At 34.3% G+C, this 18,312-nt stretch overlaps 1 protein-coding gene across 1 annotated transcript in view; it reads left to right on the top strand.

Moving 5' to 3' along the window:
* Positions 1-2,292: 2,292 nt before the first annotated feature.
* The window catches only part of Smp_055500 (putative dna polymerase I), a gene marked incomplete at both ends in the record, with an annotated part of 23,035 nt that continues 7,015 nt past the window's right edge, over positions 2,293-18,312 (top strand). The window contains 6 exons of the mRNA XM_018789300.1: positions 2,293-2,311; positions 6,485-6,612; positions 7,268-7,540; positions 9,876-10,094; positions 14,943-15,074; positions 16,029-16,212. Of these exons, the coding sequence (XP_018654757.1) occupies positions 2,293-2,311; positions 6,485-6,612; positions 7,268-7,540; positions 9,876-10,094; positions 14,943-15,074; positions 16,029-16,212 (955 nt within the window). The remainder of the gene's footprint in view (positions 2,312-6,484; positions 6,613-7,267; positions 7,541-9,875; positions 10,095-14,942; positions 15,075-16,028; positions 16,213-18,312) is intronic.

Genomic DNA, 18,312 nt, shown 5'->3' with positions numbered 1-18,312 from the left:
ATTCCACTGCTAGCCACTATCCATCTCTGCTTACCATGCCTGTGAATTAAGGCTATATCGAGGCAATACGCACAGTATGCACATATGCCAATTAGAGACTGACCAGTTGCAGTCCTAACACATCGATGGGAAGACTCAAACAAACAACACTAAATGAATTACATCTAGATTAAGTTCGCGCGTTTATCGTATCCAGTGGTTTGAGAGGCTTAGGATACGTTTTCTACTACCACTGATGTTGTTACTACTTCTGCTGTTTTTGGATTTGTCTTTACAGTTTTATCTCGCTGTGTTGATGTGATGTGGCAACGGGACTCAGTGCCTTTAACGTCAGTTTTTACACTGCTTATGATTGACTGAATTAAATTAACATTCTAATGTTGTACATTGAATTCAAATATCTTGTGAATAGTTTCTCATTTGAATAACACAACTTTATTGTAATAGGTTTGTTTAAAATGAATTTTTCGGCTGAGAATATTATTCAACTTCAACGGGTCCAACTTCATGATTCATCAAATGTTTCGACCATGGTTCATTAAATTTCATATCTATGCTAAATTTTTTTCTACCCTTGTTCTTAGTTTGGATGTTTTATTTTTCGGTTACTGTTGTGCAATATGTTAACATTTACGTTTGTGATAAAGTCATGATTTGTTTACTGCATTTTTTGTATATTTTAGTCAATTTAACATTTTGTCTAAATGGGAATAATTATGTTTTCATTAGGATTAAATAAAATAGATCATTGTAAATAGCTTATCAACAAGTAATTTTTTATACATAAGTTACGTAAACTGGGATACATCAATCATTATCTTCCTATTTTTCAAAATAAATTTTTATTTTTCATGTGATATACCGTATATTTTCATGTATTGACTTTGAAAAATACCATCATACTTTATTTTTGGTTGAAGCTGATTATATTCGAATATTATGGTTAACATCATGTATTTATCATTGTTAAATAACCGTTGAAAACCAAGAAGATTCCTATAACTCTTTCTCCTCAGCAATGGGTATTCACGATCCCACCGAGCATCGGTCCCAGGATCTTCAAATCCCGCGACAACCGCTTAACCATTGAACCATTGAGCTATCATCCACTGGTCTGCATTTTTAACTCAAGTTAACTCGCAATATATGGCTTAATTATTGTCCAATGTCATTGGTGGGTAACTGCCTCAATGCTTCCAGGCTTTCAACGGTTATCTGAGTAAGATCATTTAGTGATATTAACTATAAAATTCAACAATCTTCACAAATCCCTTATTATGTAACACACTTGAATAAATAGAAGTCATATGAAATTCTATCTTTTCGCGGGGTAAGGTAATATCGATGTTAGTGCTAGTTATTGACTAACATCTAGTGAAAAGTCATAACAAGTATAGTTCAACTATGCCGTGAGTGAACTAGTTACCAATGGGTCATAGAATAAAGTAATGGACCTGATTCGCTGACTATGAAACATTTGGCATATAAGTTGTTTTAGCCTTACTAAAAAATCCATAGCAATAAATTTTAACACAAAAATCTATACGATCTTTGTTGAATTCGCAGATGTTATGCACGCTACGTATGTTTACAATTCAATCCCTTTAGTCCTAAAGAAAAATTTGTGACAAATCGTTATTTGTATTCATATTTCATTCCCACTTTTTACCTAGAAATATCTAACACGTCAAATTTATCCACGTCATTGACATTTGTGATATAACAATAAACGATTGATTTATATAAACTATTAGGCTGAGATAAAACTTTGATGCTTGTTAAAATCAACTCGAAATATCTGTGAAACGATTTGTTAACGTAATTCATGACGTACCATGTTTGTTCATACAAGGTTTTCTCTTCGTTATACAAACAGTCTTGTCTTATTCATGCACTTGAAAATTCTGATACATTATTATCACTTAAATTGCTGTTTCTTCTATTAAATGAATTTAAATTTATGGGATTATTGACAGAAGTGCATAGACCAGTTATAAGGCACGGATCCTCTGTTAATTTATATAACTTGTTCAACGAATTTCAGAGCCTCCAATCCAGTCCTCAGATTGGTCAAAAATTCCCAGGTTAGAATCATCCGGCAAATGTCCTCCACCAAGAAGTTACCTAAATGAACAAAATTCATCATCTAATCTACCATATCATGTTTATACAACGTCAGCTCAGTGTTTCTTACTATCTTTATGGACAACTCATTCAAACAATTGTCTGTCAACAGTCCAAAATTCATTACTTGACGTAATTGAACTACCTTGTCAATCTTTACTAGCTCGAATGGAGTCGAATGGTTTTAGTAAGTATCTTTCATTATATTTTGTACTTCAATACTATATATATATATACCACTGAGCATATACCGAAAATGCTGTTTTTCATTAAAATAACTATATAGAAAATCGGTGCAAATGTAGAAGTATTTAATTTACTCATCTTTTTTGTACTTTATGTCATTTTTTAAATGAATCTCGTACTTTCTACCTTCCTGAAAGGTAAATTAGTTGATGTTATATGTATTTCTAATAACTGTAATCACTATTAAATAGGAAGAATGTATTTGTAAAATCTCAGTGAGTGAATTTGAAGTAAATCCAACTTTTCGCCTGGCAATCTGGTCCAAGCTTTTTTAAGGAAATATAATCAAACATCAAAATTATCGAATATAAATAGGTTCATGGTTCTCCGGTTCACTGTATACTGAATAGGTCATCCAATCAATGTTAAAAATGTTTAAAGTAGGTATTTGTATTAGTGTATAAGAGACCTGTGGTGTGAAACGAAAAGTTTTAAGATAACCTATTTAATGTCTCATATCCACCCGGCGCCCAAATACTGTGAAACTATTCTATCTAATTTAGACGAAAGTCTTTATGTAGTCATTATTTTCTAAAATTCAATAGCTGAAGTCCTTAAGCTACTTCATATACATATATATTAAAGGATAACTTACAGTCTAATCAGTGACCTTACTTGTGGATTCTTGATACCATTCAAATGATAATTAGGACTTCGATTTATACCCTCAAAAATTATATTTACAATTATTTCGTGACATCCTTTTATATTTTACATTCCATCACTGGTCTATTCCTTTCTTCCATTCGGTATATTCTTTTAATTTCCAACTCATATATCAGGTCGCTGACTTTGGAAATCCTGTCCCATCCAAACGCTCTCAAGCCACTGATTGGCCGTAAGTTGAATCAAACCACCGATTACGAATAAGTTTCGGAGTACTTATCTATTCTCTGATCATGCTCTTGTTTGCGCTAATCTTACCTTACGTTTCAGCAGCCAATAAATACATCCCCCTGAACAGATCAATATCAGCAAATTGGTTGCAGCTTTTGTTGCAACCAAAAGATCAAGCGGAGCTAGTTCAAGGCTAGCTATCAACCCACCGAAAAGTGTAGATGAGCACTGACTGCAGTTGCATGACGCCACGAAAATGGCGATTAAAGTCGTTTACAACTTCGCGAAACGTCCCGCTTACAAGGACTGGGTTTCTACAGGCTCCTTACAACTCACTAGAGCACGTGGATCTACTTCGGGTGACCGCGAGTTTGACTATAAACGAATATTGTTATGTAGTGAAATTGTGCAAAGCTTACGTAAGGACCGAGAAGCCTGGTAGTCGCAGTGTACTAACAAGTTGGAAACAGATACTGGATATTGTAACTGCCTAGTGCTCTTTCAGTTCATCTAATTCACTGGCAGAAAGCCTGGTTTGAGTGAAACAATCTGTGATGGCGGGATGCCAATCACTAACATACTTCGACGTCTTGGACGATGGGGAGGGTTTTTCGAGGAGCAGTTCAGCTGGTCTGCTGCTCTGGCGACATCTATCAAACTGTCCTGCAATCCACGGCTCATGATGACTGGTCCACCTAACGAGGCGAAAGTCTGCAATAAACTCGAACTCCTGAAGTGCCACAAATCACAGGTTTCAGATAACTTACCTCCGACCCTCTTTAGGGAGGTGGACACTTTCTGTTTATGGAGCCGGCTGAGTTGTTTACAAAGGTCTGGTAATTAGAGAGTGTTCCGGCATGGTGAAATGAGTCAAAAGTCGTCTCTATCTTGGAAAAAGGTTCGCGTCGTTTCTGCAAAAACTATCGGGAGATAAGTGTACTTCCGAATAAGTTCAAACTATTGGCTTTCGTCATACGTCGTAGATCGTTCGAAATCAGAGAAAGTTTGACTCGCGAGGAGCAGGATGGTTTTCGTTCTGGTCGAGGATGTATTGATTATATCTTCACCCTCCATCAAATGTTGGAACACTGTCATACTTATCATAGGCCTACAATCGTAATGTTTCTTGATATCAGGGCTACCTTTGATTCGTTGAACAGGACTGTGCTCTGAGATTGTCTATTGAAGAAGGGTGTGACTGAGAAGTTTACTAACATCTTGAAAGCCCTATATACAAATACCTCAGACTGAGTAAGGGCACACAACCACCTTTCTCCATTGTTCCATTTAAGCAGTGGGGTTAGACAGTTACTCATTCTCACCATTCCTCTTCAACTTCGCCATCGATGACGTTCTGGGTACAGGTCTGATGGATGTAGGTAATGGCGGTGTGGACCTGTTGCCTGGAGAAAGACGTTTTGACCTCGAATACGCGGATGATATCCTACTGTGCAATAATACACAAGCCATGCAATCCGCACTTAATCGGTTGGCAGTCATTGTCCATAGGTACGGCATGTGGTTTGTACCTTCTAAGTGTCAAGTACTTTTACAAGACTGACAGTACCCTGATCATGAATTCATCCTGGGTAGTAAGCGGATAGAAGTAATCAAGAAGTTCGTTCATGTAGGCAGCTGCATAAGTGCTGGTGACTGCTCAAATGATGAGATCAATTCACGTATCGTGAAAGTCAGAGTGACTTATGAAAATCTGAGCCATCTTTTTCACCTTCGTGATGTTGGTCCGGTTGTAAAATGTCAAATCTATAATGCGTCTATGGGAGTCGTTTTGTTTCATGTTTGTGAAACCTGGCCTCTCCGAGTTGACGATGTTAAGCGTCTCTGTATTTTGCAATTTTTGTATACGAGGGATTACTGACAATATAAGGGCAACACCTTATAAGTAATGCAGACGTTTGTCAAAGTGTGTTAGGGCCTAGCGACTATACTTCGATTGGTGTCTCTATCTTGAGACACTGACTTCGGTGGCTTGAACATGTCCTACGAATGTCGTCCCAGCGAATTTCACGTCGTGCATTATTTGCCGATGCTATAAGTGTATAACATGATGTCGTGGTATATAAGAAAGCTGTATAGGACTGGCTTCTGTTAGTCCTTTACGACTCCCTAGTTTTGATTCTTAAGATATTCCAACACAATAGACCGAAACATTATCAGATATAGTTCAGAGTCGAGCCAGTAGCCTTCTTCCTGCAGCTTTCTTTTACTTTCTTCCTATAATATGAGAGTAACTTTGACCGAAATAATCTTTTCTGGCTGGATTTTTCTTAAATAAACTCCCATCATTCTTTTTACTCTCGTTCGTTTTTGTTCCTATTTTATAATACTCATCTTCCTTTATCTGTTCATAATCTTATTTTTATTGTGCGGCGCATATACAGTTCGGTGTTCTTTTGAACTATTGTTTGTTTTTCAATAATAATAATGATTTAAGTCACTCATCTCATTGTCTTTTAAATATGAGTTTTCTGCCAAAATGTGTGGGAGTGACACTTAACAATGTCAAATACTTAGTTGACTTGTTTTTTTCCACTCAGTCACTAATCTTACAGTATAGAGATCATATGGCTTGTCGCTTCGTGATTCTGTCTTATCAAGGTTTCTTTCTTATTTTCAATAAGTACTTACTAACTCAGTAAGTTTCATTCCAATAAAAATTACATTCATTTCTTCAATGTTTGCGAAATGTTGTCTACATCATTTTTGTCATTAGGTCTTAGACATTTTCTGAACATTTGATAAATACAGCAGATAAACATTTAGCTTCTGATGAAAAGATTGTGATTAAGTACTTCTCAGCAATCCGTTCTTTTCGATGTTATTGTGGATTACTAAGTTTTGTGTATCATCTATGTGTTTTACTTTTGTGATAATTTTAGCATTAGTTATATATATATATATATATATATATATATATATATATATATATTCAACGCAGCTGCAACTTGGTTGGATTCTTAGTGTATAAACCTCAACACTAGTATCCAGGTATATTCTGCCTAAAAGTTCCAATTAAGTCGAAACTCGTTGCATGGATTATACTGCTAGCCACGTACCAAATGTAACAAACTGTATATTTTGTTAATGTATAATTTTATGATGAATATTGTAAATTTTGTGACGGTATTAAAATACACCTGAATTTCGAATTAAATTTCTCGTTTTGTAATGTAAAATTTAAATTATCATCTACATTACATTATTATCCTGCTCTCTTAGTTAATTTTGTTTATTTTTTTCCACTTTCATTTACCAGTTCTTAACTTGGATGATTTAAATAAATGTCATGATTCATTGTTAAAAGCATGTAAACAATTGGAAAGTGTTGCCTATCGTTTAGCTGGTCAGCCATTTCCTATGGATTCACCGAAAGAAATATCCAAGGTTTGATAAATATATTTTTGCTAGTATCAACAATTTTAGACTGATTTCAAAGAAAAATTAAATTTAATTTTTTGAATTCAAGATCATAAATGGTATCAATTGTTGTTTGATTGATAATGTTATAAATAAACTGTGCCGATCAAAAACCTTGTGTACTATTGAGTTTTCTTTCAATGTGTGAAATGAATAACTACCATAACTTTTTTAGGCATCAATTCCAATGTCGGACTTGATAGTTTCAAACAAATTGAGCATTGAGTAGATAGTCAACAATAAATATATTTCTGTTATATCCCAATGAGTGGAAAAATTGTATTTCTGACGTTTCGTGAATTAATGTAAGCCACTTCTTCAGAGTAAATAACCGAAACAAGTTAACAAAAGTTTAAATAATGCAAAGGAAACAATGCATTGGCTTTCCGGAAACTTCAGTTTGATGTCTACATCTATTTACAGTTATGTATTCTCTCAAATAAATAGTTTAATGAAGGAGTTTTCACTGCTTTACTTGATAACATAATCAGTAGGAACTTTGTAAATTAGGATCACTTCTCACTAACTAATGATGATCACTCACGAATTTTTAGGATGTTACACTTCAAACAGTCTTATCATTAATAGTACTTATTTTGACAATATTTTTTTATTTGAAAAGGTTCTTTTCAAATGGCTTCATTTACCTCAAATAACTGATCCCAATGATTTAATAATGAATAGAAAACGTAGTCAATCCTATTTATTGAATGGGCGTAATCGTTCAAATCATTTACCCAAAGCTACTAATACACTTCTCTCGAAACTTACAAATCTTCATCCATTACCAGCTGTTATTATGGAATGGCGTCATATCAACGGTATTTTAGAAAAAATATTTAACTCACTAGTATCTACATGTCGTCTTATCTATATATCTAGTACCGGGGATCAGGTAAGAATAATAACTTTGCAAATAAATTCCTTTCCAAACATTTAATGTTCAACGAGTTTTATGATTTCCGTCCTAATGTTTTGTAAACAATGGATGCTTTTTAATGCAACTGGTCTTAGCAGGAGAGAAAAACGTTCTATTGACTACTTTTTTCGAAGAAACTAATCTGCATTATCTGACCTAAGTTACTTACATAATCAAAATAAAAGTTCAGTCTATCAACACGTGGTACATTACATTTAGTAAAGCATGAGGTTGTTTCAGAATAGCAGTAATATTCAGTAGGTGTGTCTAAAATTCAGTGGTGTTCCAGTACTATTCGCCGTTTCCGTAGCACAGAAAACGTATTTTTAAGTCTACAATCTCATTTTTACCACTGGTTGCTTGTAATTGTTGAATGTATACGGAACTGCAGACTATTAAATGTTTTAATGATCTATTTCCGTTTTGTTTAGCTTAGTAAAATGAAGTATGTGTTTGCACTTGTTTTCTCCTTTACACTTTGTTTCGGTTCACTGGGTAAAATATATAACCTGAATATCTAATCTTTAAGACAATAGAGTGACGTCAGGTGATGCAGGCTGATAATAGCTCCTCAAAATAGGTTCATGCACCATACGATCTTTTAAGATTCTGGAGCACATTTACTCCATTAATTTCAAATTAGATTTTTTCAACCCACATTAGGATGAACAACCTTTATCCACCAACACAGTTTCGATGCTTCACTTTCATCCTCTCACCATTGCAAAACAAATTCTGCTGTGTTGTAGGTATTAAGGGTATTTCAAGGAAAGGAGCTGATTTCTTTCACCTACTGTACAGTTGCATTTTCTGACTCAGCAGCCTGAAACATTACCAGACACGACTCATACAAGTCAGAGTCTATAGTTTAATAGTTTCCTATCAAATCTTTCTTAATAGTAGAATAGACCTTCCCAACTGAAAAATGTCTATCTGGGTTGATTGGATATTTTTTCTGATTTATGGTACAGTAAAGACACTACTTTTTTGTATGGTTTACTCTATAAATGTCCTATTTTTCCAAACACTTTGTGTGATATATATAGTAATTCTCAAAATAGCTGCGGAATACATGTTGATTTTTATCCGTGATCCAGTTTATAAAACTATAATAATAGTATTTTTCAAATACTACAGTACACTAAATTAGTTATTATATGTTAAACATCCTGCTAATTGCACTTCTTTTAATGGAACTTTTGAAACGTACAAGGATTTATGGGCACATAGAAGCATAATTGGTATGAATCTAGGTCTACTTTTACAAATAGTATTTATGCTCAGCATACTTCGAAATCGTTATCATCAATTGAATGAATAAACACTATATTTCACTAAAAGAATTGTACTAATTTGTAAATGATCAGAAGAATCAAGTTACATCACTATGACGTTGTTTTATATTATTTCAAATTAGTAGCATATATTGTAAAATTCATAATATTGATAGATTTACGAATAGAATTTTGACCAGTGTTGATAGTGCCGAGAATTCGCTGTTGAAAGTTTAGTATTATCATTTTATAATAATGTGACGATTTTCTCTTGCTTCTACTTGATTACCTAAATGCTAATAGGCATTTTCTAGCTTCCATCTGATTTGGGGTGTTAATTTTGCAAAATCTTGTGTACAACTGGCTTTACTGTTCAATATTAATAATAAATCTTAATTTATTACTGTATTCACATATAGATTGTCGCACGTATTATAATCTGAACATATTTCACATTTATTAATTCGGTCAGTTATAAAAAATCAGGACATAGTGCGTTTATACATATCGACTCAAGTTGTCGGACTACGCTAGCATAGGAACATAAAACTGTCAAAGCAAATGCTAGAGTAGTAGAATTACTGGCAGTATCAGTAGTAGTACTAGAAGATATTAGGCATAAATAATATAGTTTCAAAAGAATGAGTGGATTTGAGGAGTAAAAAAATAAAACAAACATTAAACTTATCTACCCCATCGCCATCAGTTGTAAACCATATCATCCAATTTCTTCAATCATTGATTATAACGGTCGCAAACACTCCAACCAGGTAGTCATCACCTTAAAAAAATTCTTATATTCAACATTGTAATATAGCTGAACAATTGTCTAGTAAACAGTTGTTTTGTGACTGTTTATGTATTTTGACTCTTTATTATTTATCTCAAGAAAAACAAATCATATTGCTTAAGGAACCCCTTATTATTATTATTATCATCTGATTTTTTTCTTTTTCGTTCAATGCATTTTCATGATGTCTTGTTTTTTTCTGCTTACTTTTCTTTACTTCTCTGATCTGTTTCCTGATAATATACAGCCATTACGTATATCACCTACATATGATGTTTACACAGCTACTGGTCGAATTATATCTATTATGCCTAATTTACAATCTGTTCCAAAAGATATTGTTATTGATTGGTCTAAATTACACTATAAATCGTCAACAGTAGACAATAACTGTCTTAATAATAATTCAGAAAAGTGGACTTCACCATTTGATCAAATATTAAGTGAACTGCCTAAATCAATTGAAGTAAGTTTCTCTATTTTTTCTTGTTTGAATAAAAGAAAATTGATTTTATAAATATCATGCGATATAAAGTCAGTTACAACATAGAACGTGGTACGTATGTACATCGGTTTAAGTTGCCATACCCCATTAACTCAGGGGGATAAGATTGTTAGGCCAAATCCCAGTATACTAGATTTAGTAGCGGTATCAGTGGTAACAGAGAAAATTTAGGCATCGACGGTGAATTAGCGAAATAATAGCAAAAAAGGTTATGAAAAATTCGAAGTCTCAGAATTTTGGAAGAGGCAAAGAATGGATGCATTTGCGTTATTGAAAACGATTTTGAGCAATATCATTCATACCTTGTAATCATTGGTTACGATAATCACGCGGACCACAACCAGTTAGTCTACACCTATTAACATGACTGAGTTCACTTGTTAGTAACTTCATAGATTGATCCCATGTTTTAATTTGCACACCCCCAAGCTTCCTTCTAGCCAACCCTGACGAACACCACTTGAAGTAGCCAATTCCGAAGACAGTTCTCCATAAGCTCTGACTTAACCAATAGTGTTTGAGTAGAGAGCTTGTACAAGATTAACGTACTTCTCCGGTCCGTCTTTCAACTGCTAAAACTAAACCACTACTCTTGTAAATCACACGTGTTAGTCCATCAGGCCTTACTTCTCTCCCTCGCTTTGGATAACTTATAGCCTTTCAGCGTCACTAAGAGTTGAAGAACTTGCATCAGTTTAGCCATTCAGGTTGCTTGGAGATAATATGTAACTGAAGCGTGGCTGAAGGCCAGTTGAACCGTTCCCTAAAGTGTTCTACTTATCGGTCCAATCTCCTAGATAGAGAGTGAATGATAGTCCCATTTTTTTCACGAAATATATTCACAAAGAGATGGTTTTTAATGCTTATTTCCTTGATAATTCTGAATAGTAGTCTACCGTTAGTTATCTCTGCTGCCTTTTCCATTTCTTCTGCTTTCGCTACTCACCACTGCTCACGATCATTGCGTAGGCTTTTCCACCAGCCAAAGTTTAAGCTGTCTAAGGTCCTCATCGTGTCTGGAGCTAAACGGTATGAGTTTCTGATCGTCTATCTGTTCTGTGGACGCTGAGACCCACTGATTTTTCCTTACCTTTCTGTTTTTAGTTCCTAGTAGATGTCGCTGCTGTTTCCACAGAGTTTTTGATATATCAAGCTGACTCGAGGTGGATGTCACTTTCACGGATAACTAGCTCCCTCTCTAGTCCCTGAACTATATTCCTAACCTCTTCATCATTAAGTTGGACTCTTAAAAGTTTTCTTGCTGTGGCTTTTCTAGGTTCAGTAAGACACAAACAAATACGTTCTCAAACTAAGGCATGATCCTAGTCTAAAAATGGGCTCCAGAGTGAGCCACAGTCTTCATCCAAGCCCCTTCAAGGATGAGTAATGACAATGTGATCTATTCGAGTTCATCAATGAGTCGATTGTGGAGGTCGCCATGTCAGACGATGTTTCTCCTTATGTTGAAAGTTGGTGTTTGTCAGTAATAGACGGTTATCTGAGCATAGGTGCAACAGATGGTCGCCTTTCGGTTTGGTTTAGTTTGCCTACTTGAGCAATAAAATTGCCTCCAAGTATTACTACATCAGAGGGTTTAACTTTTTGATAGATGTTTAATAGCTTCCTATGAAATTCATCTCTAACTTTGTCAGAGCTGCAATCAGTGGGAGCGTAGGTAGATATAACGAAAAGAGAACCTCGTGTGTCCCTATATTTTATACTATCTCATTTCGTCGGTAAGCTCACAAGCTATTGTCTATTGGAATCCACTCTAACAGAGCCCCTTCTGCTCTTGGACTTAATTCTATACCTACACCACTGAGGCCATGAGAAGTAGCAGTGGAGTCTCGAGACACTAGAAGTGCAAATTGCACTGAAATTTTTACATTGACAAGGTGAGGTCAAATGAATAACCGTACTTTGGTCCTGTATTCGCATTTTGGGCCCTCAAATGCCCTGGTACGGCCGAGAGTGGGGAGAGTCCGCTCTCCCTCTCGAAATATTCTCACATGGCCAGCGAATATATAGCCTCTGCCAGGGAAGTCCTACTCACTGCCTTCTCGTGGCGGGGGTGTTGTTTACGAAATTGAGAGGACGAAAAGCGAATGTCCGGTGCTTTAACCGGGTTCGTGGACAAGACGAGTCCACCTAGGGGAGTTGGAAAACCCTGATTCCAAACCAATGGTGCACATGGGCTCCAGTAACCTGAGGGAACAAATGGCGTATGAATCAATCGTTGGTCACCGGCTACCATAGGACTGCATCTCCTTACGATGCTCCGTTGCCTTGTGGATTAGACCTTCAAGTCAAAGGCTCGGGGTGTGGCCCCCTAAGAAAACCACCTGCTTCAGTCTGGGCACCTGTGCAGTATCACAGCCCTCACACAAATCAAATGAGATTTGTGAGGCGCATATGTATCTGGTGCTTCCTTGTACCAATATTTATGTGTTTAAATAAAATAAATAATAATTCGCATTTTGGAGGCGTAGCATGTATCGATTGCGCGAAATTCTAGAGTTCTGACTAAAGAAGCCGGTTTTCCTATCTGACACAAGGTTCGAACATTAAAAGCTCTAACATACAGTTTGACAACGTGTTTTCAGGAGACCAGAAATATTTTGATGTACCAGTATCCCAGATCACAGCTAGTATAGAGCTGTTCTCGAGATTTAACGTTTTGTAATGCGATATAATTTACATGTGTACTTTGTAGACAGTTAGATAATTTTTAATAATGGAATCCTGAAATAGTATTTCATCTGTAAATTGCTATTTAGACATGCTTAAAATCCGGTGTTCATATTTATGTCTCACTAGGAACATCAAAAATCGTATAAAAGTACGTTCAGGTGATGAGCATCTAAGTGAACAAAATTTATGTCTTTAGTTCCATTGTTAACCGGTACCTAACATTCCAACCATCATCATTATAGAGCCTGAAACTAATTTGTGTCAGGCGGGTCACCAATCCACATCAACATGATGAAATGAAATTGATAAGATAAATGGTAAGTGACCCTAAATAATAAAGCATCAATAGCAATGAGAAAAACTGAACATTGAGAATATGGTTTCAAAGGACAAAATAGAACATATGTTTGAATAAATGCTGAAACACAAGATCTAGTTTAAAATAGTGAGTTAATGCACGTGCTCAATTGTAACTAATTCTGAGCCATTCCACACAACATTTCTAAATACTGGTTTCAGACAGTCCACTATCAACGTAACTCAGATCAGACTTTAACGAGTCATAATCTTACTCTAGTTTTGTTTTACATTTTCCATGAAAGTAGGATGAATCTTCTCAACTGAAAGAAATCTATCTTGATCATATTTTCAATCAAACTATCTCTTTTTTTTTTTACTAAACTTTGGATTGACTGTGATCAGTCACCACATAGAAACAAACCTATATCATTCGACAAATTTATTAAGTAGAGAAAAAAGATTTCGCATCTATAATATACCTACTTTCAATAAAGCTTTCATTCCACATGATTTGATCAAACTCTCCCCTAATTTTATAACTAATGAATTAGTATATACACAGCCCATTCGCCAATGTTGTGGTGTTTTTTATATAAAAAAATTCTCACACTAAATAACAATAATCTATCTGCTGCGACATATGTTTAGTCTTATGTGCTAGCACTCATTATCATATACATGACATAAAGTTATTGAATATATTGAAGTGAACCAATATTTGTCGGATTAAATGCCACGTGATGGATATAGATTAAAATATTAGATGGTTTACCTAATAATTTATATTTACGAACAGTAATAAAATCATACGAGTTGCTAATTATGCAGTGTTATTATAGTGAAATTTTTTATCTTAATTACTGTTCTAATCTCCCACTGATAAAGCAGTACCATTTAAGAGGTTTTATTGAAGTTTGATATTGTTATAAACAGGATAGATACTGGTTATAACTCTAGGGTTCTGGTTATAACAGTCCTTTCACTTTTTACACGTATGTAGGACGCTAATTAACCTTAGACGAATATCTACACTAGATTCCCACCCAGTGTCTATTCTACAGGACTTCAACACAACTCAGATCAAGAACACGAGATTAGCTTGACTACAACGTCGATATATTTCCACACCAGAATCCGACACAAGGAACAGTCAATCAATAACTGTCAATACATAATAAGGATAGGGGAATATATATAACACAACACCTGTCATCCTATTTAAGTCTAACTCATCAAGACAACCAATCATTGTCATCCTCGCCCACACATCAGATATCTTAAACCTAAATATCACAGGTTCATTTTTTGAAGAATTCGATTCTAGGTTTGAAATTCACTCAATCCCTTTCTTTTGAACAACTGTAGATCATATACTAATACACTGATCTATATTCTTGTAAAATTCATTCTATATCTTCCTACTGAGCATATCTGCACTTCTGTTGCTAAAATCCTGTGGTTTGAACTCAGCAAATGTCTACATCTTTTTTGGAACTATATTGTTTAACATTGAACATTAATAATCATTTCATTTCGCTTCGTCAATAAACTAATACTCTTCCGGCATATTGATTATCAGTATGGAGACAATTTGAAATTATATCATATTTCACTGCTCTGTGAATCTACTCGTTCTTCTTGATTTGTGTTGTCCAAGAGCAACGTTTTCTACTAATACTGCCACTATGCATACTACTCTTGCATCTCACTGTAGTCAAACGGTGTAAAAACTAGAACCAATGAATATATTCCTTTATCTATTACAACATTGTTTGTAATAATTTTAATACCTTTTACTGTTGGTTATTTTCTTTTTAGACTATAAGACCACGTTGTGCATTTCATGCACCTGTTGGTGGTTTACTTATTTCTGGTGATTTTTGTCAACTCGAATTAAGATTATTAGCGTATTTCAGTAAAGATGTAGAACTTTTAAAACTTTTATCAGTAGTGGAACATGCAAGTCAAACTGCTGATCAATCCATTGAACCTAACTCAGAATCAGATGCATTTAAAAAGGTAAAGCTATACAATTGTTGTTTTATCGTTGTTTGTTTTCGTTCCACAGGATTCGAATGTACAATTTTATTGAATAAACGTTGATAATTGTTTAGATCGATTATTTGTGCAGATATTTTCAATTTCGATATATTTTTCATGAAACAGTATAACAACTAACCTGGTTTGTTTAGATTTGATACTCTCCAGGAATGGTCACATGGTTGACGCGTTAGAAATGTAGACTGTTGTATTTTGACTCATTTTCTGGAGGAATTTCGGTTGTCGTAAAACCTCAAGCCGTTGAACTTAATTCTGTGTAGGATTTCGGTTCTGCGTTAAGATTAAAGTCCAAGCTATCATAAAACAGCTGTCCATTGTCCCCCCCCTCCTGGTTTCCATTAATTTTTTTCCAGATAACCCAATCATTCCTTTGGTTGATAAGGGAAAATAATAAAAGAACAAAGGGAAATGTAATGAAAGGTAGACATTCGATGGACTAATCTCTGTACACTTTTTTTAGTTTCCTCGTTCTTATTATCTTGTTGAGGAATTCTTGAATACCGCTACAAGAAAACTGACATAGTTGTATAAATGACATAATAGGTCTGTACTGTTTTATTCTAAATTAAATTCCACTGTCATTTTGTTAAACTACTCTTACTTTAATCAAACATCGTATATAACTCATATTAAATGGTGGATAAACGTTTGTCCTTTGATTTTTAACCTGTATTCTTATTTCACTTAGACGAATGATATTTAGTTTAACATTAATATACTTATTAACTATTTGTCAGAATTACTTTCTTATTATTAACAACCTGTAGTAAACTCTGCAATCACCCTTTTCTTTGAAAAAAAGAAACTAAAGTATCATTTTTTAAATGTATGTTTCGTTTAAAGTTAGCTGCTCATTGGTTAAATATACCCCATTCAAATCAAGTGACCGATGTTCAACGTCAACAAGCAAAACAGTTATGCTATGCTATTCTATATGGAATGGGTTCTCAAACATTGGCTAGTCAACTGAATGTATCTCAACAAAATGCTCAAAAGTTAATTGATAGCTTTTTAAATACTTATCCAGGTAAATGACTCAGTTGATTCATCGAAATATACATACGGTTAGTCTTTATGGTATTCTTTAAAAAAAGTATCCCTGAACTAATGTATTTGTTTATATTATAGGGGAATTTGTGAAGATTGCTGAATGTGGTAATTTACGTGACAGAATGCTCGTAGTTAGACAATCATTGAGAATCAAGGAATACTGAGCAGCTATTTCTTCCTCGCTCGTGACCCTTCAGCAGTGAACATGTATGACACTACCGAGAGTCGAATCACAGAATTTCAGGCTTTTAATAATATACTTAACCTTTAGGCTATTGTGTTTAAATTCAATGGTTTATGTTCCTAACTCCACTCAGTTAACGATATTTTACGACCACTATGCATTGTCATTAGTAATATTTATTTCATACCGACTCATTAATGGCTACTCATTGTAATTCTGGAAATTACCTCTCAAAGTTATTTAGGCAGCAAAGTTTTTATATTCAATCTTATTTATATGAGTAATTTACCAAGTTCGTTTTTCGGGTCCTCATTAGCGTCATCAGGTATATTCACGTGCACTGACTTTCTGTTTGGTTACAATGTTAAAATGTCAAGTAATTTGACCAGCCACTTAACTCTCATTAAAGAAATGATTTTATCAGCAAATTAATAAGTGCTAATATTATATGTGCGCTAAAATTGTAACGGATATTCAAAACCTGTCAAGAAATCTTCATAAGTACAGATAATATAGTAAATTTATGTCAACCAATTGCAAACTTATGTAACAGATACACACATATGTAACAGAAATGAGGTTTACACATGCACACACATTTATACTTTGAAGGTCACTTAATATACCTAGCAAACAATGTTAGAATTCATTTCTCTCACAATTGATTAATGCAGAAAGTGTACACATTACAAAAGGGTGTGGACCAAGATTATCAGTAAATACAATTTAGTACTTGAAATTGTGGAAGTTTACACCAGACTGGAAAAGTGACGAGTATTCAATAGAAACGTTTCTAATTTTATGTCACGGTAATTCATCAAATAAATAAATAAAAAAGTTATTTCAACGTCTCTTGGATACTATTTGGTTTACATTACAATTTAATGTTAAGAATTGGAAATACTTTATAGTTGAAATCATGAGTCAATTGAAGCTAGACCACAATGGAAAATTTGGAAGCACTGGATGGCCGTTTCGTCCTAATTGTCAATCTAATTTGAATGATAGAAATTTTTATATCTTTAAATTAATTGAATCTTATCAAAGATGGACAGTGGCTAGCAGTGGAATCCAGGACACGTATTTCGTCCTATTTGGGACCCGTCACCTGGATGTACCTGCATCTCAGAGTTGATGTTCACTCTGAGACTCAAACCCAGTATTTTTCGCTTCAAAGCCATCGCGTTTTCCACTCAGCTACTGAGTCCTGAATCTAATCTTTTATGAATATAAATAGACAGTAACAATGTTTGTTACGACTCATGGTAGTGTTTTAAATAGTAAGTTACAATGGATATTAAGTTGAATAATTCTGTCAAATTATTAGGGTTTACAAATTTCGAACTTTCCATATCAACGTATTTGTTACTGAATGGTTATTATTATTTTTATAAAGTTCTAAGTGAACATTTTTCATGATTTTCTTCAGCTTCAACAGATTCATATCAGAAAACTAATTCAACTAGTCAAAATACCCCGATATCCTTGTAAGTTCGTCATATATATTTATATATAAACCAATGTGTTGCATATGTGTATCTACAAACATCTTTCATTTGTATTTTTATAGTCCTTTTTTGGTGAGACTATAATTTATAGACGACCTTTAAGCAACGCTATAATGACTTTGAAAATGTCCACCTACTAACTAAGACTAAATGAGGATTATAAAGCAGTGTAAAGAATTGTAACTATGATTTACAGTTGATGGTTAGGGTTTTCATCACGAACTGACATTAGCTATAATACCGAAATAGTAGTTAGCCAAATATGTATATGAATTTCTGCACTAAAATCCCAGACTTGTCACCTTAAATCTGATTGGTTCGTTCGTAAATTATAATTTTCCCTATTTCTTTTTCATTTGTCAAGTTTTATTCTATGGATAATTTG

Source organism: Schistosoma mansoni, chromosome W (assembly GCF_000237925.1).
Source record: "Schistosoma mansoni strain Puerto Rico chromosome W, complete genome".
NCBI lineage: Eukaryota > Metazoa > Platyhelminthes > Trematoda > Strigeidida > Schistosomatidae > Schistosoma > Schistosoma mansoni.
This window is presented reverse-complemented; position numbering and strand designations above follow the sequence as displayed.